Here is a 23,383-nt window from a genome sequence, read left to right on the forward strand (position 1 = left end):
ACTCTTGATGGAACAGGGGGTTAAAAGGCAGGGAAGCAACAACCCTGCATTAGACACGCCTGCAGAAACCAGAGTATGCGGGATCAGCATACTAAGATAAGACTTTGATATATACTGCGCCCTGAGACCGTTTTATGTTTCAGACTGGTAACTGGACTATCCAGCCAGTCAGGTAGTTGGGGACTGGTCAGTCTAGTAAGTCTCCAAGATAGAGTAGGCTTTGTTTTAGCTTAAAGGGACAGTGTGCCCGATATTGGACGTTGCCTTGTGTTGTAAATAAACCGAAGCATAGGGCTTGTTTAAACAAAATCTACGTGTATATGCTTTTCTGACCTCACCTACAGGAAAGTCCGTCACAGTGTTAAAAACCATGATTTTCTTAATCGCTAGCTTCTGGGGCTGTCATTTAGACAATACTGGGCTCTAGGGAGAACCTCATTTTAACTTCCTGGACACTTAATATTTCAAACACAGATCTCCTGAACGGAGCATTCAATTCCAAAAACAAAATCGGCATTGGAAAAGGCAGAAGGAGATCTCAAAGCAAGGGACAAATGCACAAATAATGGCGACCAGCATGGACTGCTGCTTTTATATATATATATATATATATATATATATATACACACTCGTATACAAAAATACAGTCCCACACATGTATATTTTGTGTGTGTAAGTACATTGATTTTCTTGAGCACACACATGTATATTTTGTGTGTGTAAGTACATTGATTTTCTTGAGCACACCGCTTTATTGGGAAACCCTTTCCAGTTTGAAAAAGAATGGATATAACACACACTTTCAGCACACTCACAAATTGTGATTTTTCAGTTTTGTTTGTTTTTAGCCCTGATCACTGCAGCTTTGGAACTGTTCTTCATCTAGATACAATACAGACCCCCTCCTCCTTTTATTTACGGATTACTGAAGTCATGCCCAGACACAATGCATTATGGGGAGAGCGCGCGCGCGCACACACGCACACACACACACACACACACACACACACACACACACACACACACACACACACACACACACACACACACACACACACACACACACACACACCAAATAAAAATATCACTTGAGAGCACATTCACAGGTCTCAAGACAGGTCTGCAACCCAGCTTTTCCCCCATTATCTCTTGGCATATAGGACTTCCACTGCAGCAAGGGAGACTGGGTAATGTTCTGTGCTGAAAAAGCTGTGCAATGTGGCAGGCATAAGTTTATAAGGGTCCATGTTAAAATGGACAAGCAAAAAAGTGACACCCTGAGTGCTAATTTGTATGTCATTACCCAGAATCCCTGGCTGCAGTGGAGACATTGTATGCTAAGAGATAATGGGGAAAGACAGGGTTGCAGACCTGTGGGACTTTAATGTGCTCACAAGTGGGATTTTTATTTGCTGAATACGAAGACCCCAAACATGAATTTTTATAACACAGCACCATCTTGTGGAAGAAGACAAAAATGCGCTGATAATATGCATGTGAAGAAATCCTGATAGGTGGAATGCATGGCTGGCCCTTCCAGCCGTGACGGGGTTAAGACAATGGGTCCATCAGTTTCACACAAGGATACAAGAAATTTATGTTTTAGCGTACGGGTTTAAAGAGGCAGTCCCATAAAACCTTCCATCCTGACAACAGTAGTATGTATTTAGTATGAAACGGGACGGGCTTGGGATCCAGAAACCTCACGTTCCAGAGAATCCTAGGGCTTTTTTATTTTGGTGCTGGTTTTGACACACAATTCCACCCCCCCCCTCCTCCCTGCAAACATGGCAGCAGGGTCACCAATAGAAAGCCATGTTTCACCTTTTGTAATGGCCGCCAGAGCTATCCCTGACCCCGCGGCCACTTTGGGTCTACCAGTTTGCCCGGTGAACATCTGAAGTGGGGAATCCCAGCACTACCCCTTAGACTAGCTACGGGGGAGTGTTTTGCTGGACTTTATTGCAGACCCTTGAACATTTTGCAGGTATAAAATAGGTACCACTGTTGTGACTCTACTCCTGCTATACAGAGGTACTTACCTAGTCCCATAACCCTCAACTCCAATCCTCAAGCCCCCCAACAGGTCAGGTTTTCAGGATATCACAGCTTCAGCACAGGTAGCTCAAGCAGAGGCTCAGTCAAAGACACCTCTATTTTTTAAGGTTTTTTTCCCCCCCTACAGGACGCCTAATGAAAAAAGTCACTTTATAGCTGCCTGGATGTCATTTTTTTAAACAAGATAATATTAAAGTTGATTAACAGTTGTTGTTTTTTTAATACTGGGTGGAATTATCCCTTTAAATTGTCATTTAGTTACATTGTATCTTTCAGTCATCTGGGGAGTTAAAAAGTGAATGTGAAACTAGATACACAGAACAGCTGGAACTTTCCGTATCATACATTAAATCAAACGTGCAACATGGGGACTTCCTGCTCTACATTATTTACATCAGAGGTTCCCAACTCCAGTCCTCAAGAGCTACCAAAAGGTCAGGTTTTCAAGATATCCCTGCTTCAGCACAGGTGGCTCAGGGTAATCAGGGTTTGGAAAATGAAAGTAGTGGTCCTTCACGATCAGAGTGCAGGATCACAATTCCTTTTAGGGGATGATTCCTGCTCGAAAAGGATGACACACAGACAATGTCAGTTGCATCTTTTATGACAGATCAGCATTGTTTTTTAATTTATTTTTAATTTTTTTACAAACAGTGATCAGACCTCACTGATACGTTCCGAATGGTAATACAAACGCCGCACTCTGTATACATATACATACAGACATTAAAAACTCCCACGCTGAAGGTTTTTGTGCTATCTTCTGCCCTCAAAAAAACAAAAAACCCTTAAAAACATGCCTTGTAAACATTTATGATGCTCCAGAGGAGCAATAACTCTTACAAACGTGCCAAAATGATGAATTACTTCTTTCCACGTTAGAATAGTATGTTCTCCCATTTACTAGGTGCTGCTCTCTGCTTTGCATCTGGTCCATCCTCGACTGCTCTGCAAAAGCCTGCATGACGAAATGTGAAAACCTGCAGTGTGGGCTTCTGCTAAAATGCGAGTTTCTAAGACTGTTGTCCCCGATCAATGCAGCATCGGCATAGTTGCTGACGTCCATGGTCAAAACATTTCTTTGCATCAGGGGGTTGTGAATGGGGGCAGGGTTGAGGGAGGAGGGAAAAGAGGGCACTTGTCAATCAAGGGTTTACTCAATCACTAGCCCACCTGGTCCCTGTTAGAGCCAATAAAGATAAGGGAGAAGAGGTCTTTGCCTGTGCACCCTCTTGTTGAACACACAGCGACATCAGACAGAAGGGAGCAGCTAGCGTAAATCAAACCCCCTCCCAGGCTCACCATGTTTACAAACTTACTTTAAAATTCCTTTAAAAATACTTCTAAGTGTCAGATTGCAATAAAGAAAAAGTTTAAAACAGGCATCAATTACTCAGCTTTAACTCGGGAGTGGCCAATTCTAGTCCTCAAGGGCCACCAACAGGTCAGGTTTTCAGGATATCCCTGCTTCAGCACAGGTGGCTCAATCTTTGACTGAGCCACGGAATGAGCCACCTGTGCTGAAGCAGGGACATCCTGAAAACCTGACGGACTTGAGGACTGGAGTTGGCCACCCCTGGGTTAACCCTTCTGGCATTCCGGGGGCCCCATGGCTTAGTAGCCATGTCATACACCATTCGCTCTTTTTCTAGGACAGACGGCGTCCTGCGCTCTTTTGGAGAGGGAAACACCATCAGTCTGTCCCCAGTGCAGCTACGATCACGTGATCACAAAGTGCGGGTGGCACTCCAAGGGTTAAACAGTCAATTTGGTCCTGGAGTGACGAGCCCCCCCTTCATGTGGACGTTTTCCCTGCACGATTTAAAAAGCATACACCTCGAACAAGAACTGCAGCGATTTGTTTTCGTTCCCCTGCTCCGTTCACTATCCACTCCAGCACCATTACGTAGATTTGCATTACAGAAAGAGAGCGCAGACGCACACTGGGACCGTTCGTCGCGAGGCGAGGAAGCACGAGGAGTTATTCCTGGGCGAGAATCCATCCCAAGATATTACTTGGCGCATACCAGACCGTTTGTGCTGCGTGGGCTGAAGCGAGTCCATCCAGGGCGAAATCAAAGAAATGGGGAGGAGGGGAAGTCAGCGTCGGCCATCTTAAAAGTGGCTCCTTGAAAAAATGCAGCTGTGCGCAAATGTCATTGCTGTTTTTCCGTGCCTTGTCTTCTGCGCTAGAACAAGCTGAGCTTTGAAGGAGCCTTTTGTAATTATTACAGTCCACATAGGAACATCCCTTGCAGAAGGACAGCTCGGGTCGTGAAAAGTCACCCGTCTTGAATATAAAAAGTTTTTTTTTTAACCTCTTCTCTGCCACGGTGCACACACAGGAATATACATTTGTTTTAAACAAATCGCTGCCCCCCAAGAGCGTACAATCTATTTCTGTAACTATGTTGATATATAGGGGGAAAGAGGGAGCTCGCGAGAGATACAGCCCCTATTTGCTGTAATAAACAAGTAGATCATTAACCCCAGTCCTGCCAGAGGGGTTCCAAGTCCAGTCCTCAAGACTTCCCCTAACAGGTCAATTTGTTGGAATATCCCTGCTTCAGCACAGTCTTTGACCTGTGCTGAGGCAGGGATTTCCCAAAGACCTGTTGGGAGGGGGTGATCTTGAGAACTGTAACCCAACGGTTATACTTTTTTTTAAAGTTCTCTTTCTAAACCATAGCACCTTTAACCTATTCACTGCCAGAGCAGGTTGCAGTGCTGACTAATACCCACAACGATTAAAAAGCAGTGGTACTGTTCAGGGCACATTCTTTTTAATGGACAAACTTGTAGCCACTTTTTTTTTTATATATCTCCCTTTTAGAAGTGGCCTTTGGTTTTCCATTAAAATCCCAAACAGGGAATGCCTCTGGCATATTTTTTTTTTAAATGGGAAAGTATGGACGTAAAATTCTTTCGGGTGGGGGATATTAAATATGGCTGCCACCGTGAAGTTGTGTAAAGGCGCTTTGAAGCCGTTTTTCATTTTCTATTTTGGGAATAGAACATGCAATTTAAAAATTAATGGAGGTGGAGGGCGGGGGGGGGGGGGGAGAGAGGAAATCAATAGGGTGAAGTCAGACTCTCTTTTGTGCAGAGATTTACAAATAAGAAATGATATCTCTGGGAACTGCATCTTTAAAAGTTCTACACTGCAGAGCGAAAAAGGCTATTTAAAAGAGAACTCTTCTCATTTAGGATTGCAGGATACAATGTAGCCAAACGCTCTACGATACGGAACATAATACAATTATATATATATATATATATATACATACACATACATATATATATATATATATATATATATATATACACACATACATACACATATATATATACATACATACACATATACCGACCATACAAATATATTTATTTGTCCTCTCCTATAAAATAAAACCCCCGGTTATTTCATAGCTGGATAAAGAGCTTGTAATAATATCGACTTCCTTACAAAGATTTAATTCCCTTTAAAAGTAACAGGTTTCCTTATTTGTATCTTGTGAGAAATTACGGTTTCCCTTTTTTCCGGGAACACTGAATTCAAGCGGATCTGCTACTTCTGTTTATCCGTTTCAGTAATGACGGCTTTATAATTCATTTACACAGGAAGAGATAGGTCAAAGGGCACCTCTGGGTTCTGAGGACTGACAGTCTCATCACCAACAAAGACATGAAATAAAGCTGGTAAAACCCGCCACAGCTGGTTTCTTCATGGGAATGTTAAAACATTAAAGCAATTAAAAAAGGGCCCCCTTTGTAAAAAAAACAAAACAAAAAGGTGTCAGTTATATTTAACATGTCACTGTCCATACTGTATTTCCGGGGGGCTCAATGACAGTCCTCAAAGCCCCCTCCCCAATCAATCTCAGCATCAGCACAGGTGGCTCAATCAGTCTCTGCTTCAGCACATGTGGCTTAATCAGTGGCTCAGTCTTTGATTGAGCCACCTGTGCTGAAGCAGGGATATCCTGAAAAACTGACCTGTTGGGGGGGCTTGAAGACTGGAGTTGTGCACCCCTGATGTAGTTCACAGGCATCCTCCTAATGGGAACTGACCCTATAAAGCCAATCGTGACCAGATTTAAAACGGTGTCCCTTTCATACCGAGCACATTGTGTATATATAAACAGAAAACACTAAAGACTGTTACCTTTACAACCCCTGTCTCTGCTCATCTTATATATATATATATATAAAAAAAAAAAGAATAAATTAGTTAGAAAAAGTCCTTCTATTTACACGAGTCCGAACGTAAATCTATTTTTCTAAAGGCAGCGTTGATATTTCCGGTCAAAGATTGAATGGGCTGAAAGCTTGCAGATAAAGGAGACCCCAAGGCAGTATGGGAATTAAAGTCTAAGAAGAGCGTCCTAACTTCTTCAAAAGTAGAAACGTGTGCACTATACTCAGACATTTCTGTATTTTCTTGCCAAGAATTGGCTGCCTCCAATTTTTCGATGACGTTTAAAGTGCACGGTGTTTTATTACTAAGCCTTCTGCCTCTCCGTGAACATCACCAACCTGTCACACAAAAGCACCCTGCCAAGAGCTGATGGAATGGACAGTTGGGAGCTGCTGCAGAAGAAGCCACAGCCCGACGGTTGAGTAAGTCATCTCCAGGAGGTCGCCTGCCATAAAGGAATAAAATAAAAAATAGAAAATGATAACAAGAGAGAAGAAAAAAAATAAAAATAAAGAAGAAAAAAAATTTAAAAAAAATAATAAGTTGAAAATGGGAAAAGTAATGGGTCCTTCACACTCTTCTGGAGATTTTACTTGTCAAATGTTTTCCTTATGCAAAATATGACTGACAAAACTGCGTGTGAACAGGCTGCTGTGTGAGCAGCTCTCCAGCTATCCGTCCCGGTGTTTCTAAATGCGGCTGATGTTACGGCTTATCTGGTCTTCTTCGGGGAGCGATCCTTGGCTTCCTGCGCCTTCGTTTTGGCTCGTCCCTTTTTCTCTGTCTCAGAGCGGATATCCGAGGCCAAGAGAGGTGAGAGATCCGGGCGCCGGTTCTGCCTGGATTCTGTGAGCAGAACTGGATGTGTTCCGACCTGGTTGCTTTCCGAACTGGCAGCTGTTGCTGTCGGGGTCCGACCCCCGATGGGGCATTTGTCTTCATAGACTCTGCCCGTCATTTGGAGGGGGTAGAACGCTTGGCACTCCCAGTGTCCTGGACTTCTCTGGTGCTCCTCGCTCTCTGACGTTTGCACGGCTATCTGCGGTACCATCCGGCACGTCTGCTCTTGGGCAACGCCTACTGATGATGTTCCTCCCTGCCGGGCTTGAACCCAGGATGTCTGGTGCGGCAAACGCTCCCATAGCCCTGTGCTGTCGCGTCCCTTCTGCTCCTCGGGGGTGGGGTCTGTGGACCCGCCTTCCTGCTCGTCGAAGCTGACTTCCTGCACTGCCTCCTGCTTCTTGAAGGAGTCCCGCCTCTCGGAAAGGTTAAGTCTTCTCATCACCACCACCTCTGAGTCCCGCTCGTGTTTCTCCGTGCCCCAGTCCCTGCTCCGATTCCCGGACCCCGTGGAGAGGCTGGGCGAAACTGGCGCTTCCCATCCTCCGTCCCACACCTCTGCTGACTCCTCCCCAGGTTGGGCCTCCAGAGAGACTGTCTTGCGCCCACCAGCCATGTGAGTTGTCATCTTTTCTGCGGACTGCACCCGCGTTAGCAGGGGCGACCTGGGAGATTCAGCCATGCGGGTTCTTGCGCCCTGACGGACGATTGTAGGGGGCGACAAGGTCCTGCCCTGAAAGGCACTGTGCCCAGTTCTGGGGTGTCCGGGAAGCAGCGGGGATGGACAGCGCTGAGGCGATGGGGGCGGCTGAGGGACGGGGGAGGGCGTGCACGCCAGTGGGGAAGGAGGAATGCTGCTGGTGGACTTCCTGCGCCCCACTTTGTAGCGCTGCCCGCTGAGTTTGGGCGCCAGCCCGTGCAGAGAGCTGGGGCGAATGTGGCCGGCGGGCGAGCTAGGCGTGCTGGAGCAGGGTGATGTGCTCTGAGGAGATGTAGCATCTGCGAGAGAGACATAAGTTCGACACTGAGTATGACAACTTCTGTACCTGTGTAGAGCAGGGGTGCTCAACTCCAGTGCTCAAGACCCCCCCAACAGGTCAGGTTTTAAGGATAGCCCTGCTTCAGCACAGGTGGCTCAGTCGAAGACTTAGCCACCTGTGCTGAAGCAGGGTTTTTATACAAACTTGACCTGTTGGTGACCCTTGAGGACTGGAGTTGCCCACTCCTGGTGTATACCCTCGTTCTGCCAGGGTCTGTCAATTCCTTGTGTGAGTCACTGTGCGCCATATTTATTAGACACCTTAACAGCCTATTCGCCATGAATGGGCCTTAATAGGGCCATATTTACTAAGTGGTGCTACAAGGTGCCTTATTGACAAGCCCTGCTGAGTAAATATGGCCCTATATCTCTGTGCCCCATGTAGAATGTCAGCTCTGTGGGGTAGAGATTTGTGGCTAAAAAAGCTTATGCACAGCACTGCATACAATGCCAAAATGATGTCAGGAACAAAACTAATTTTCAGGTTCTCCGCTCAGTTGGCACATGGGATGCACATAGATGCCCCACGCGGGCACTTACCGGCTGGCATTTCAGGGGCTGGGCTGCGACAGGGGGTGGTGGGGCCTGGGGACAGGCTGTGCGTGGGGGAGGCAGGGAGGCTCTCACTGGAGGACAGGGATTGGTGATGGAGGCCGGAGGAGAAGCTCTTGCTGGTCTGCAGAACAGTCGCCTGCTTGGAGATCTTCTTGAAGAGTGTGCGCCTCCTTTATGGAGAGAGACACAAATGCGATTATATCCCAGGCCATAACGCCAACGCTTGGTGTCACCCCTTCCTGGCCAGAGAGGCCTGCAACACAATGCAGAGACATTGCTGCCTCAAAGGGCACAGTCCGGTTTATTAAACTCATTTTTATCAAAGGATTTGAAGCAGCAGCAACAATAATACACACACACACACACACACACACACACACACACACACACACACACACACACACACACACACACACACACACACACACACACACACACACACACACCGCAATGATTACATATTATGTAGGTGTGCATGCGCACGCTCAAATACATGTATAGGAATATACATGTGAAGTAATTGCTATATACATAACATTCATTGTAATGATATAAATTAGACAGACATAGATATAAATGCATAAGCATGTAAACATCTACACACGCACACAGGGGAAGGTTCTGGAAGGGCAGATCCTAGGAGGAGCTGAGGAAGAGGGATCTCATTGTAAATAGCTATGTAAGCCCCTAGGTATAGGATAGGTTCCCCACCCCTTTTATGGATTTCAGTTAGAGAAACTACCCTGTGTAGTTAGAGTACCACCAAGATGGTCTGGCCTTACTCCTAAGGAATTATGAAAGACAGGCTATGCCCAGAGGGAGCTTCACAAGCCACTGTCCCTAGGTATAGTGGGGCCCACCCCACAGACAGGTTCCTTACTGGCTCTCACCTAGAAGGCCACGCGGTGGCAAGCGACCCTGAAGATAGGGGGCCGATCCCAGAGGGAGTATTACTAGGCCCTCCAGTGGCTCCATGGATATAGCGTAATACTAGTGCTATAGAGCAGAGGGATTCATACAAAGCCTCAGCACCTTCCTAACAGGCAGAGGCTGGGGCAGCTGGGGAAGCCGCAGAAACAGCACAAGCCAAAGACCTATCTGGAAATACCGGAGGACCTCTGTACAGGTCACATAATACAACAGGTGACAGAGAAGCCCAATGCTACATCCAACATAACAAAAATACACAGTAACATACTTATATATTCTCTTGAAAAAGGGTTATTTAGTTTAACCCTTTGGCCACAGCACTTTTCACTTTACTTGCATACAGTACATGTAAGTATCTTTACTGGTATATACCAGTTTTTAACTGCACATAGTTACATACGCTTATGCTTAGTTTATTAACCCCTTCAGGGTATATTTCACAGAACATTTGTATGAATTTAGCATAGGGACCTGCTACTGAGACTTACCTTGACGTGGTTAGCAGGTTTGTCATTATTTGATCAAAGGATGTAACCAAAAGTCTCCTTTGTCTTACAGACTTAGGTTTCACTATGTATATTTATTTCCCCATTTATTCTTAGCCCAATGGGAGAAGTGCAGGGATTCACTTTCTGTTTTTTTTTTTTTATATATACATATATTTTGATACTGATTTTTTAAATCTATATGTGCCCTCCCCGTCTCAATCAATCAATGTAGGATACTTTTGGGGGTTATTCATGAAAATGCAATAGAGCCCCGATCAGCACTATGCCAGTTGAATAAATAACCCCCTGTATAACAGGATTTCCCTGGGACCCCTCGTACCGGTCCTGACTCTCCCTCTTCCTGCTCTTCTTGCTTCTCCTCGCCATGCGGCCCTTGCAGCTGTTCTTCCTGGCCGGCCCGGTCTTTATGGAGGTGTTTTCCATTGGGGTCGTCCTCAGCGATACTTTGTTACCGCTCTGTCAGCGGGAGACAAAAGGGGAAGCGATCAGAAGACACCAAGTACAACATAGTGGTTTCCTTACACTGTACTGTATGTAACATCGGAATCTGTTCCTCAAGGAGTTTACAGAACAGGATTCCAACGCACATCCATTTATCCATCATATAAAAGTAGGTAGTTAGGACACACGTCCAAATAGCAGTGCTCAGTCCGAATCAAACACAGTGGAAATCCATATATCAAAGCATCAAAGTCCACATATCATGGTGTGAATAGAAGCATATTGAGCTACAGGGAGTATTGGACCCAGTGTATAAGAAACAGTGACTCTTCAATAACACATGACTGTCCATAAGGTGGAGACAATTAAAGGGTTAACATACCAGTATTCTTGTAGTACTCCACAGAACAGGGTTCTGTCACTGTTACACTGTTACTGGTCAACAAATCCCCATAGATAAGGGGAGAACAATACTCACAGGGTAGCTGCTTCATGGGGTGCGTGCATCACGCTTGTTGTCTTAGTAGAGAGAAAATCCTGGGATTGCAGCGGAGCACAGCATGAAGAGAAGGGACCATCAGGGTGTAGGTTAAAAATATTATTTACTGAAAAGCATGGTAACGGGGACAAACACTCTGACGCGTTTCAGGCATTAAAGGGCATTTTTTTGCCCGAAACGCGTCAGAGTGTTTGTCCCCGTTACCATGCTTTTCAATAAATAATATTTTTAACCCACACCCTGCTGGTCCCTTCTCTTCATGCTGTGCTCCGCTGCAATCCCAGGATTTTCTCTCTCCATCATATAAAAGTCTGTTTCCCCATCCATTAAATGTGTGCCCCTTCCAAAAAACGTGAGCCAAACATGTCATTAGAGAGGATATTTCCTCCCCCAGAATTCTCTGCGTGTCTCCTCCTCACTGCTTGTCAACTTCCTCCCAAGCAGGGGTAGTGACATCATCCGATTCTATCTGCCATGTTGTTATATCCCCAGGCAGAGGTTCAGAAAGGACTTTCTTATTTTAAAAAAAGGGAGGTTTCTTTACTTGCTTATTTTGACATTAACCCCTTCACTGCCGTAAACATCTGTCAGGGAAGGGAATTAAAACAACCCCCTCCACCCCCAAAACAAATATATATATATACCTTCAACAGCAACTCTACCACATCCATGTGCACTAGCCCGAGAACAGACTCTCCGTTGATGTGTGTGATTAGGTCCCCAGCTCTTAGCCCGGCCTCGTGAGCTGGACCTCCATCCTCCACATTCTGGAAAAGGGAGTAACATTTAGGGGCCTGTGTACTAAGGTAACAATTAAGCACATAAAACCATGGGTTTGTAGCCTTGCACCAATCTCCCTGCCTAGCTGCTCCTGTAGGACCCCTTTCTTATAAGACCCCCACACTCCCATGTAGGACCCCCACAACCCCTTCCCTGTCTAGAACCCCCACACCTCCCATTAGTTCTACCAACTGTTGCACCTCCACATACCCCCTTGGAGGACCCTACAAACACCCCCTTCCCACTCTGCCCCCTTGTGAGTCTCTCACAACCCTCCTGTGGTTCCCACCTCCTGCAGGACCCCCACGTCCCCCCTTGTAGGTCCCTCTCTCACTTCCCCTACCCCCCCTTTAGTCCTCAACCTTCACCCTCCTGTAGGACCCCTACACCGGTTCCTCCACTCACCCAGACCATGTGGTGCACGGTATACACGTCACTGTCCCCCATGTAGACACGGAAAGCGCGCAGCGTGAACCCGTACTTCTTCCCGGAGCTGTGGATGATTATGGGGGGCCGCAGGCTGGTGACCGACACAGTGGTGTCGCGGCTCGGGGACGAGTCGCGGGACGAGGGATTGGAGGACAGGGAGTGCGAGGAGATGGGGCTCATCAGAGAGCCGGTGCCAAAATCATCTGTGGAGGGAGGGCAAGTCATGACTCTGACCGGGGCAGCGCAGTCCGGAGAGGAGGAAGGGTTCAAATACAATGTATCATAAAGATCAGCAGTGGGTTAGCCTCACTCCGCCAGCCAATGAAAAGCTGTGAGATGAGACCCTGCGGATAGGAGATGGGACCCCAATCCAGCATTAAGTGCTATGCAAGTCGATGTCTGTTAATGCAGGAATGCAAGAGAATCCGCATCAAGCCTCGCAGTGTATATTCTGCGCTATGATGAGGGACAATATAGGCCTTTTACCTGCTTTAAGCTTTCGGTTCACTTATTTTCTTTGGAATATTGTTTCTATTCTCAGATCCTTAAAGCAGCCGTCCACACGCATTATTAGATCTCACCTGGCCCTTTACAAACCGGTTTCTATTTTTAAAATCTGATGCTCCGTTCAAGATATAGCAGCATTTAAAATATTAAGTGTATGGGAGGTTAAAATGGAGCTCTCCCCAGAGCCCAGTGAAGTCTAAACACTAGAAATCAGGAAAATCATGTTTAACACAACAGTTTTTCCAAAGAGCAGGACATGTTAAAGGGGCAAGAAAGTAACATTATAGGAGTTAAACTTATATAGGTTTCTTGGTGGGCATTGGTGCTTTAAAGCCGGGGTTCCCCGTGCACGTTCCTTTCCTCGCTTCTCCACCATACTTCCCGCTAGGTGGGGCCAATTGTAACTCTCTCTGTGACATGCTGCTGCCGGTCACACTGGCAGTGAAGAGGTTACAGCGGAGACTCACCAGAAGTAACAATTAGCGACAGGGCGGAGACCGATGCGGATTTCGGGACGCGGTTTCCTGGGGCCGTGCTCTGCTTCTCCGGTGTCTCTCTGTGACCCCGCAGGCGGCGGCCGAGTCCCGAGTCCAGCGTGCGAGGGGTGGAGTTCCTGGCGCCGGTGCTGTTGCTGCGGAGACGGGTGCGGCTCAGACCGACGATGTCCGCTGCAGAGTAAGAGGAGGAGGAGAGCGTGAGGTCGGCAGCAGCGGCAAAGCTCAGGCTGGACAGGGACACTGCAACTCCTGAGTCTGCTCACACAGGGGGCTGACGGGGGGCAGCAAGTTGAGCGTAAAGGACCTCCTAGGTGGGCACTAATGACATTGACATGTTTAAGGGATCAGTCCCTCCTAGGACCATAAGTGTACTAATGGCAGGGACATGTTTAAGGGATCAGTCCCTCCTAGGACCATAGTGTACTAATGGCAGGGACATGTTTAAGGGATCAGTCCCTCCTAGGACCATAGTGTACTAATGGCAGGGACATGTTTAAGGGATCAGTCCCTCCTAGGACCATAGTGTACTAATGGCAGGGACATGTTTAAGGGATCAGTCCCTCCTAGGACCATAGTGTACTAATGGCAGGGACATGTATAAGGGATCAGTCCCTCCTAGGACCATAGTATCCTAATGGCAGTGACATGTATAAGGGATCAGTCCCTCCTAGGACCATAGTGTCCTAATGGCAGGGACATGTTTAAGGGGTCAGTCACTCCTAGGACCATAGTGTACTAATGGCAGTGACATGTTTAAGGGAACAGTCACTCCTAGGACCATTGTGTCCTAATGGCAGGGACATGTTTAAGGGATCAGTCCCTACTAGGACAATAGTGTACTAATGCAGGGACATGTTTAAGGGGTTCACTCTCCGAGGACCAAAGTATCCTAATGGCAGGGACATGTTTAAGGGGATACGTCTGGGTGATTGATGCCTTTTTACCCAACTCTGGCACCTATAAGTATTTTTAAATCACCTTTTAAAAATCGTTTGTAAACACAGGGAGCTGAGACTTGGGAGGGGTTTGATTTCCTCTGGCTGTTCCTGTCTGTGTGATATCTCTGTTTGTTAAACAAGAGTTTGTCGAGGCAAAAGCCCCCTCTCTCCCCTTATCTTGACTATTGCAAAAGAGTTTAGGTAAAGTTAGTAAAAAAAGAAATGAAGGCCAATGTTTCCTAAGCTACTACATAAGACACCTACACCTAAGCTACTTCATAAGGCTGCGCTTACAGTGCCGGTGTCGTCGTGTCAAAACAAATGCATTGAATCCGTTGCATGCGCTTATAGTAGGCGCGATGGTGACGGAGCGACGAGCGACCAAAATCTCTGTAGTCAGTAGAATTTGATTTTTACAGCGACGGTCTCACCATGTGACAGGCTATAAACCAATCAGATAGCTTCTGATGCAAGGAGAGGGGGGTTGTGTGTGTGTGTGAGTGCAGGGAGAGGGGGGGGGGATGTGTGTGTGATTGTGTGTCTGTCAAGTGAAACACACTATATTAACAACTTTAAAATAGTAAATTCTCCCGTAATTTAAAGTAAAGTAAATTCAGCATACAAACAGAAATTACAACTCCTCTCTGTTTCAGCCTTCCCCCTTGCTCTTGTCTCCGCCCCTCTGCCTTCCCCCTTGCTCTGATCTCCGCCCCTCTGCCTTTCCCCTTGTCCTGATCTCCGCCCCTCTGCCTTCCCCCTTGTCCTGATCTCCGCCCCTCTGCCTTCCCCCTTGCTCTGATCTCCGCCCCCCTGCCTTCCCCCTTGTCCTGATCTCCGCCCCTCTGCCTTCCCCCTTGCTCTGATCTCCGCCCCTCTGCCTTTCCCCTTGTCCTGATCTCCGCCCCTCTGCCTTCCCCCTTGTCCTGATCTCCGCCCCCCTGCCTTCCCCCTTGTCCTGATCTCCGCCCCTCTGCCTTCCCCCTTGTCCTGATCTCCGCCCCTCTGCCTTCCCCCTTGTCCTGATCTCCGCCCCTCTGCCTTTCCCCTTGCTCTGATCTCCGCCCCTCTGCCTTTCCCCTTGCTCTGATCTCCGCCCCTCTGCCTTCCCCCTTGTCCTGATCTCCGCCCCTCTGCCTTCCCCCTTGTCCTGATCTCCGCCCCTCTGCCTTCCCCCTTGTCCTGATCTCCGCCCCCCTGCCTTCCCCCTTGTCCTGATCTCCGCCCCCCTGCCTTCCCCCTTGTCCTGATCTCCGCCCCTCTGCCTTCCCCCTTGTCCTGATCTCCGCCCCCCTGCCTTCCCCCTTGTCCTGATCTCCGCCCCTCTGCCTTTCCCCTTGCTCTGATCTCCGCCCCTCTGCCTTTCCCCTTGCTCTGATCTCCGCCCCTCTGCCTTTCCCCTTGTCCTGATCTCCGCCCCTCTGCCTCCCCCCTTGTCCTGATCTCCGCCCCTCTGCCTTCCCCCTTGCTCTTGTCTCCGCCCCTCTGCCTTCCCCCTTGCCTGACGTCACTCCCCTTGAAGCCAGAGACGTCTCCAAAACTCAAATTACATCTTTCGCAGTGGCTACGGAGACGGGTGACGTCATCCGTAGCCGGCACTATAAGCACAGCCTAAGACACCTTCAGGTGCAGGAAGAACCCTTACGGACCATTCACTTGATTGGACCATAACATTTCTGCCAGCACTGCGTACTTACATTACTTATTGCTTACATGGGCCAAAATGTTTATTTAAATAGAGGTGTACTTGTATTTCTTGTATAGCGCTGATAGTGTATGCAGCGCTACACAGAGAATCCTGCCGGCACAATGAGTCCCTGCCCAGCTATTTTGGAACCTGCGACACAGGGAGATACAGTGACCTGCCCCAGGCCACAAGGTGCGGACACCGGGATTTGAACCCGGCTCCCCTGCATTTACACACTGAGCCCCTCCTTCAACCTACTTGTCTTAAACAAAGAAACAGATTTTAACTGTATGTACGAACCACTTGGCCCATGTTAAGTATACAGTATACATTGAGGTATATTATTCTATTGTATTATACTGATTTCCTTACATTACAGTGCGTGGTTTCTGAGTGCATGTCATTTGGAGGCTTTTTTGTGACTCGCCATCTCCTTTTGGACCTGGTGGGATTCAGCATTTCTTTATGATATTTTTCCCCTAGTGCACCATCCCCTCTCCATCTCTACTAAGGGAGTGCTGGTATCCACTGTGTTTGTATCTTATACCCTTATGTCTATCCCAAGCATTTTTGATTCCCTTACTGTATTAGCCTCTATCACCTCTGCTGGGAAGCGATTCCATGAAGCAACTACCCTTTCTGTGAAGGACTTCCTCACATTTCCACTAATACGTCCACCCTCCAGCATAAGAGCATAACCCCTGGTTCTAGCACTTCTCTTTTCTCTGAAACAGGCTTCGCTCCTGCACCTTTACAATGCATACACACACTTACTTACATATATACACACACATACATACATACATACATACACACATACACACATACACTATTCAATCATTTTCTTCCTTCACCTTCTCTCCTACTTTCTTTTTTTTCATTACAGGTGTCAGGTGCCCCAGTCTTTAAACCCACTTGCCACGTCATTCGTTCCCTTTCAGAAGCCTACTCTGCAATGATTCTTACCGCACAGGGAGGTCGCCTTTGAGGTCCCCTTCATTTCCCCCACCACAAAGGTAGGTCTCTCGGGCTTGTGGTCCGAGGTCTCGTCTTCGGAGGAGAAGGTGAATCTGGGCATGGTGTCCAGGCTGCATGTGCTGGTTAGCACGCAGGGGCTGGCACTGCGCTCGCTCAGCCATGAATGATGGGAAGAGCCAGAGGACGTCCAAGACCTCAACCTGAGGCAGAGACAATATAAGGCTAAAGCCGCAATCCCACCAACATACAATAATCTAGTACAGGAGTGGCCAACTCCAGTCCTCGAGGGCCACCAACAGGTCACGTTTTAGGGATATCCCTTCTTCAGCACAGGTGGCTGAATCAGTGGCTCAGTCATAATGACTGGACCACTGATTGAGCCATCTGTGCTAAAGCAGGGATAGCCTTAAAACCTAACCTGTTGGTGGCCCTCAAGGACTTGAGTTGGCCACTCCTGATCTAGCGAGTCCCCCGGAGATAAACCACAGCACTCAAGGCTTTGGGGACCCCTGAATTGACAAGATACGCATTATTTTTTTTACTTTGGCCAGTTGGACCACTGCTGATTTTTGGGATACTAGGCTCTCTCACCTTGTCTCAGTGCTGAGCGACCGGCTCTTCTCCTCCTCTGCGAGCGTTCTCTCCCACTTCTCCCCACGCTCCTCCTTCTCGTCGCTGTGGCTTCGCTCGGTGGAGGAGAAGCTGAGGTTGAGCTGTGTAGCGAGATGTTCTGAGCTGCCGTACACCTGCCCACACCAGATTATAGTCAAAGGATGGAAAGAACAAATCTAATTGACCCGTCTCCCATCGAGGTCAACTCATAAGGGTAACACAGGATGATCGCACTTGGGTCTGTGGGAGAACTGATATGTTTAAGAGGGTGATCATGACTTCCCCCCCACCCCACCATGGACCAACTAGGACTTCCTTGTGCCTCGCCAGAGCATAACCTCTTGTTCGATCATTCCTCTTTCCTCTGTAAAATGCCGCCGCCGCACACATTTTTTTCATATAACATTTGAAGTGAAGGTTTTTATAGTCAGTGTTTCGGAAAAACCCACTTGTCCACTAGCCAGGGACGTGCAGAATGCCTTTGGAATCGGAGTGGTCAATAACCGCTCTGCTTCCCAAAGTCATGCCCCACAATGCTTTGCAAGGCATAGTAGGGCGCAACTTCGGGAAAACAGAGCGATGATTGCCAGCTCTACTTCCTAAAGACGTTCATCAGCAGTTGCTGCCTGTCCTGTGCTGGCTTTAATGGTGGCTTGGTCCAAAATGCTGAGCCCTGAGAAGGGACATGCAAGTCAGCACCTTTTTTTATTTTTTAAGCTTTCTAGTTTTCATAAGGATTCCCTAGACAACTTGTACAGCTAAGCCTGGGACAATGAACTCCAGTTTGAGCTCAGTCACTGATTCTGCATTGTAAAGCTGGTAACAACAAAGGACATAAAAGCCTACCATGCTACAAATGACAGCAAAGATACAGAGCCTATGAGTGAGTCTGTATGTCTTCCACGGATCTCTAAACCTCCGTCGTTCCCCTCATTGTCCCCACATGTCTTACAGTGGTTAAGCTGCAGAGGATTCTGGGTAGTGACATGTAAATGAGCACACAGTGCGTCACTTTTAGCCTCCTATTTTGTAAATGGATTCCCACTCAGCTTGTGTAGCTAGGGAAGTGCAGAATGAGAGGACCTGCTCTATCGAGCGCAGACTCCGTACCTTGCTGAAACGGTGAGAGCAGGAGGAGAACTGACGGATTTCCATAGAAGATTCTTCGTCGTTTGTCTCATCATCATCCTCAGAGCCCAGGTGGTGATACCGCTCCGACCGCGCTGAAAAACAAAATGATTGCTCAGTGCTTAATGTCACCAGTGCTAGAGAGATACAATCAGGAAAGAAGAGAGGGTGAAAGAAGGGGGGGGGGAGAGCGACGGAGGGCTGAGGGGGGGAGGAGAGCGACAGAGGGCTGGGGGGGGAGGAGAGCGACAGAGGGCTGGGGGGGGGGGGGAGGTGAGCGACAGAGGGCTGGGGGGAGGGGAGGTGAGCGACCGAGGGCTGGGGGGAGGAGAGCGACAGAGGGCTGGGGGGGGGGGGGGAGGAGAGCGACAGAGGGCTGGGGGGGGGAGGAGAGCGACAGAGGGCTGGGGGGGGGGGGGGGGAGGAGAGCGACAGAGGGCTGGGGGGGGGGAGGAGAGCGACAGAGGGCTGGGGGGGGGGAGGAGAGCGACAGAGGGCTGGAGGGGGAGGAGAGCGACAGAGGGCTGGAGGGGGGGGGAGGAGAGCGACAGAGGGCTGGAGGGGGGGGGAGGAGAGCGACAGAGGGCTGGGGGGGGAGGAGAGCGACAGAGGGCTGGGGGGGAGGAGAGCGACAGAGGGCTGGGGGGGGGGAGGAGAGCGACAGAGGGCTGGGGGGGGGAGAGCGACAGAGGGCTGGGGGGAGAGGAGAGCGAAAGAGGGCTGGGGGGGAGGAGAGCGACAGAGGGCTGGGGGGGAGGAGAGCGACAGGGCTGGGGGGGAGGAGAGCGACAGGGCTGGGGGGGGGGGGAGGAGAGCGACAGAGGGCTGGGGGGGGAGTAGAGCGACAGAGGGCTGGGGTGTGGGGAGGAGAGCGACAGAGGGCTGGGGGCGGAGGAGAGCGAAAGAGGGCTGGGGGGGAGGAGAGCGAAAGAGGGCTGGGGGGGGGAGGAGAGCGACAGAGGGCTGGGGGGGGAGGAGAGCGACAGAGGGCTGGGGGTCGAGGAGAGGGACAGAGGGCTTAGGGGGGGAGGAAAGCAACAGAGGGCTGGGGGGGAGGAGAGCGACAGAGGGCTGGGGGGGCGAGAGCGACAGGGAGTTTGGAGAGAAGGGGGGAGGAGAGACACAGAGGGGGGAGGAGAGACAGAGACACAGAGGGGGGAGGAGAGACAGGGGGGGGGGGAGAGACAGAGGGGAGGCAAAAGTGCAAGGGGACAAAAGAAGTAAAAAGTGAGTAAGGCCTCGGATATATATAACAGGCGCCCACGCGTAACTGAGTACGACGTCATGCGCGCCTGTACTAGAAACGATCTGTGGCTTGTAGGATTGTGCGACGGGGGCGTGTCCGTGACCTCACGTGAGCGGGTCGCCCCAATTGGCTGAACCGCGTATGTGACACGGCCGTCGCGCTACAAATTTGTCTTGCGAAATATCAATCGTCCATTCGCTCTCGTGCCTGCGGCGCGCTCTATGGCCGTGAGCATTGCCTTCCGGCATTTTTATTTCGGCACGCACGCCGTCACCCATACTATGGACGCAGCATAAGAATAAGGAGAATCAAAAAGACAGGGGGAGGAGAGATAAAGACCCGTTCTCAACATGCTTTTATCACCTAGTTAGCAAAGGCATTAAACCCCATGTATTTGAGTTGGAAATGAGGGAGCACGAGATAAAGTGAATAATGCGGATATTCCTCTTACTGTCGAAATAACTGGTGTCATCCTCGGCTTCCAGCTGTGGGACAAACTCCGCTTTCTGCCTCAGCAGCCCATTCCAGTCCAGGGAGAGGAAGAACATGTGATGCTTCACCTCGTGGGCTCCTCCTGCAGACACATGGGGACAGTGACAGCATTCTGTTAGGCACGCAGTCAGGGCCGGCTTGATGGCTGTTCCATCGGTGCCACTGTACCGAGCCCCGCGGTTACAGAGGCCCCACACTCTTCCCACCATTAAACTGCTTGCCGGGGGAGAGCGCGGGGCCTCTGTAACTCTCTTACCTTTCCCTTCAGTATCTCTTCCTGCAGGGTCACTCATCATGGCAGCGAGACGTCAAATAGCATCATGTTGCCATGACAATGGGACGCCCTGTGGCGCCACGTTGCCATTTGACATCGCGGTGAGGGACCTTGCAGGAGGAGATGGCGAAGGAGAAGGTAAGAGGCCCCACACCCCAAGTACCTGCACCGAGCCCCGCAATATTCCCACTCGGCCCCGAGTGCAGCTATTCTATACCCATCGTGACACACACACACACACACACACACACACACACACACACACACACACTGCTCTCAGCTCTACCCTCTCTGATTAGCTCCGCACTCAGCCTTTGCATGCCCGCCTCCTGCTCTCCTCACTGAGCTGCGCAGTGACAGACACCGCGCAGGCCCGTCCCTAGGTTATGTGCCGCCCATAGGCAAGAACTATTAAGGCCGCCCCTGGCAGCACATGCGCTCGCCCCCCCCATCACCCAAAAAATTAATGTCCCCTACTTTTGAAGCAGGGGGATATGCGGAACCGATCCCCGTCTATGTCAGTTCTGGGTACCCCCTGCTTCCCAGGATACTTACCTCCGTAGGGGGTGCTGGTAGTTTTTTATTTTGTGCCCTGAGACATGCCGCCCTTTGGCGGTGCGTTACCTGCTTATCGCCTAGAGACGGGGGCACACACACGCACGCACACACGCGCGCGCACACACAAACTCTCTCTTTCATTTCCGTTCTGAGCTCTGACTAGTGTCGCCCCCAGCCCTCTCATGCCTGCCTCCTGCTCTCCTATCTCTCCTCACTGAGCTGCGCAGTGGAGACTTGATCAGTCATCACTGCGCACAGCACAGGCGCCCGGGAATTTTCCATCCCATGCGATATAGATATATGCCTGTATAAATATATATATATATATATATATATCTCAAAGGTTAGCGATGGCACTCCTTTATCAATAAACATTTATATTAGCGACGAGGGTTCATGCATACATACATATACACACAAAACTTCAGGACGTATACAGTGTAAGAGCTTACCAGTTCCGAGACGTTCCAGAGGGTTTTGCCGGAGGAGCCGGGTGATAAGATCCTGAGCATCCTTAGGAAGAGTTTCCTCTCCTCCCGGCCAGATAATGTCGTCTGAGAATACATGATGTCACTTTAACACTCACTGCTTGGCCAACGAAGCATTTCAACAGCCTGGACTCTAAACCACTGCTCCTTGCACCCACATAGGCACTTAGCCACCATCAAGGCCAAGCACTGCACCTACTACTCTACTGTCTTTGTAAGTCTCCCAACACGGCACGGAAAGCGAGAACAAGCACGCGAAAGGGAGAGAAACGCGCGAAAGGGAGAGAAACGCGCGAAAGGGAGAGAAACGCGCGAAAGGGAGAGAAACACGCGAAAGGGAGAGAAACACGCGAAAGGGAGAGAAACACGCGAAAGGGACAGAAACACGCGAAAGGGACAGAAACACGCGAAAGGGACAGAAACACGCGAAAGGGACAGAAACACGCGAAAGGGACAGAAACACGCGAAAGGGACAGAAACACGCGAAAGGGAGAGAAACACGCGAAAAGGGAGAGAAACACGCGAAAAGGGAGAGAAACACGCGAAAGGGACAGAAACACGCGAAAGGGACAGAAACACGCGAAAGGGAGAGAAACACGCGAAAGGGAGAGGTAGAAATAGAAGACGTATAGAGACATCTGGATACAGACGAGAGGAGTAAAAGAATAAAAACAGAAGAGGTAGCAAAGAGCAATCTCCCATCAGATCCCACCATGCATCCTGCACCTACCGCTGATCACTTGCCCAAACAGCTCCTCTGGGGTGTCTCCGAAGAAAGGCACACAGCCCACTAGGAACTCGTACAGTATAATGCCCATTGCCCACCAGTCCACGGGCTTCCCATAGCCCTGCCGCAGGATCACCTCGGGGGCGATGTACTCCGGGGTCCCGCATACCTGGGCAATAGGGAAACGTAAAGGACATCGGTTCAATCGTTCTATTAACCACTTGACTATCACAGGGGCCAGCAACCCATTGCATAGGGGTTAATGCATAGGTTCTCAACTCCAACTTGGAGTTGAGAACCCCTGAGTTAATGGTACCAATAGGTGAGATACTCCATATTAAAAGGGGAAGGAGCGGCTCGGTGAGTAAAGACACTGACTCTAGCACTGAGATTGAAGCAGGGGAACCTGCTCTACACTGACACGGCCAGGTTATACCCTGTGTCAGTGTGTAGCACATGTAGTATTACCCAGTGTAATACACCGACACGGTATATATCCTGACGGCACTATACACTGGCACGGCCAGGTTATGCCCTGTGTCAGTGTGTAGCACATGTAGTATTACCCAGTGTAATACACCGACACGGTATATATCCTGACGGCACTATACACTGACACGGCCAGGTTATACCCTGTGTCAGTGTGTAGCACATGTAGTATTACACAGTGTAATACACCGACACGGTATATATCCTGACGGCACTATACACTGGCACGGCCAGGTTATACCCTGTGTCCGTGTGTAGCACATGTAGTATTACACAGTGTAATACACCGACACGGTATATATCCTGACGGCACTATACACTGACACGGCCAGGTTATGCTCTGTGTCGCTGTATACAGGTGTTAATTTGAATTTTTTTTCTTATTGTGGCCCTTTGACAATGCGACAGGTAAATTCTGGCTCCAACTCCCAGTCAGGTTGGCCGCCCTGCTCTAGATAATGGATATTACATGGAAGACTTCAGAGGT

At 49.2% G+C, this 23,383-nt stretch overlaps 1 protein-coding gene across 10 annotated transcripts in view; it reads right to left on the reverse strand.

Moving 5' to 3' along the window:
* Window positions 1-2,646: 2,646 nt before the first annotated feature.
* Window positions 2,647-23,383, reverse strand: part of MAST3 (microtubule associated serine/threonine kinase 3) — a 107,729-nt gene continuing 86,992 nt past the window's right edge. For all 10 annotated transcript variants that reach the window (XM_075611076.1, XM_075611073.1, XM_075611069.1 and 7 more), the window contains 12 exons: window positions 22,411-22,576; window positions 21,645-21,746; window positions 20,320-20,442; window positions 18,605-18,717; window positions 17,474-17,628; window positions 16,871-17,082; window positions 13,253-13,453; window positions 12,255-12,481; window positions 11,714-11,836; window positions 10,449-10,585; window positions 8,676-8,860; window positions 2,647-8,095 (listed from right to left, as the gene is read on the reverse strand). In XM_075611076.1, the coding sequence (XP_075467191.1) occupies window positions 6,969-8,095; window positions 8,676-8,860; window positions 10,449-10,585; window positions 11,714-11,836; window positions 12,255-12,481; window positions 13,253-13,453; window positions 16,871-17,082; window positions 17,474-17,628; window positions 18,605-18,717; window positions 20,320-20,442; window positions 21,645-21,746; window positions 22,411-22,576 (2,871 nt within the window). In that variant the 3' untranslated portion in view covers window positions 2,647-6,968. The remainder of the gene's footprint in view (window positions 8,096-8,675; window positions 8,861-10,448; window positions 10,586-11,713; window positions 11,837-12,254; window positions 12,482-13,252; window positions 13,454-16,870; window positions 17,083-17,473; window positions 17,629-18,604; window positions 18,718-20,319; window positions 20,443-21,644; window positions 21,747-22,410; window positions 22,577-23,383) is intronic.

This window comes from Ascaphus truei, chromosome 8 (assembly GCF_040206685.1).
Source record: "Ascaphus truei isolate aAscTru1 chromosome 8, aAscTru1.hap1, whole genome shotgun sequence".
NCBI classification, from domain to species: domain Eukaryota; kingdom Metazoa; phylum Chordata; class Amphibia; order Anura; family Ascaphidae; genus Ascaphus; species Ascaphus truei.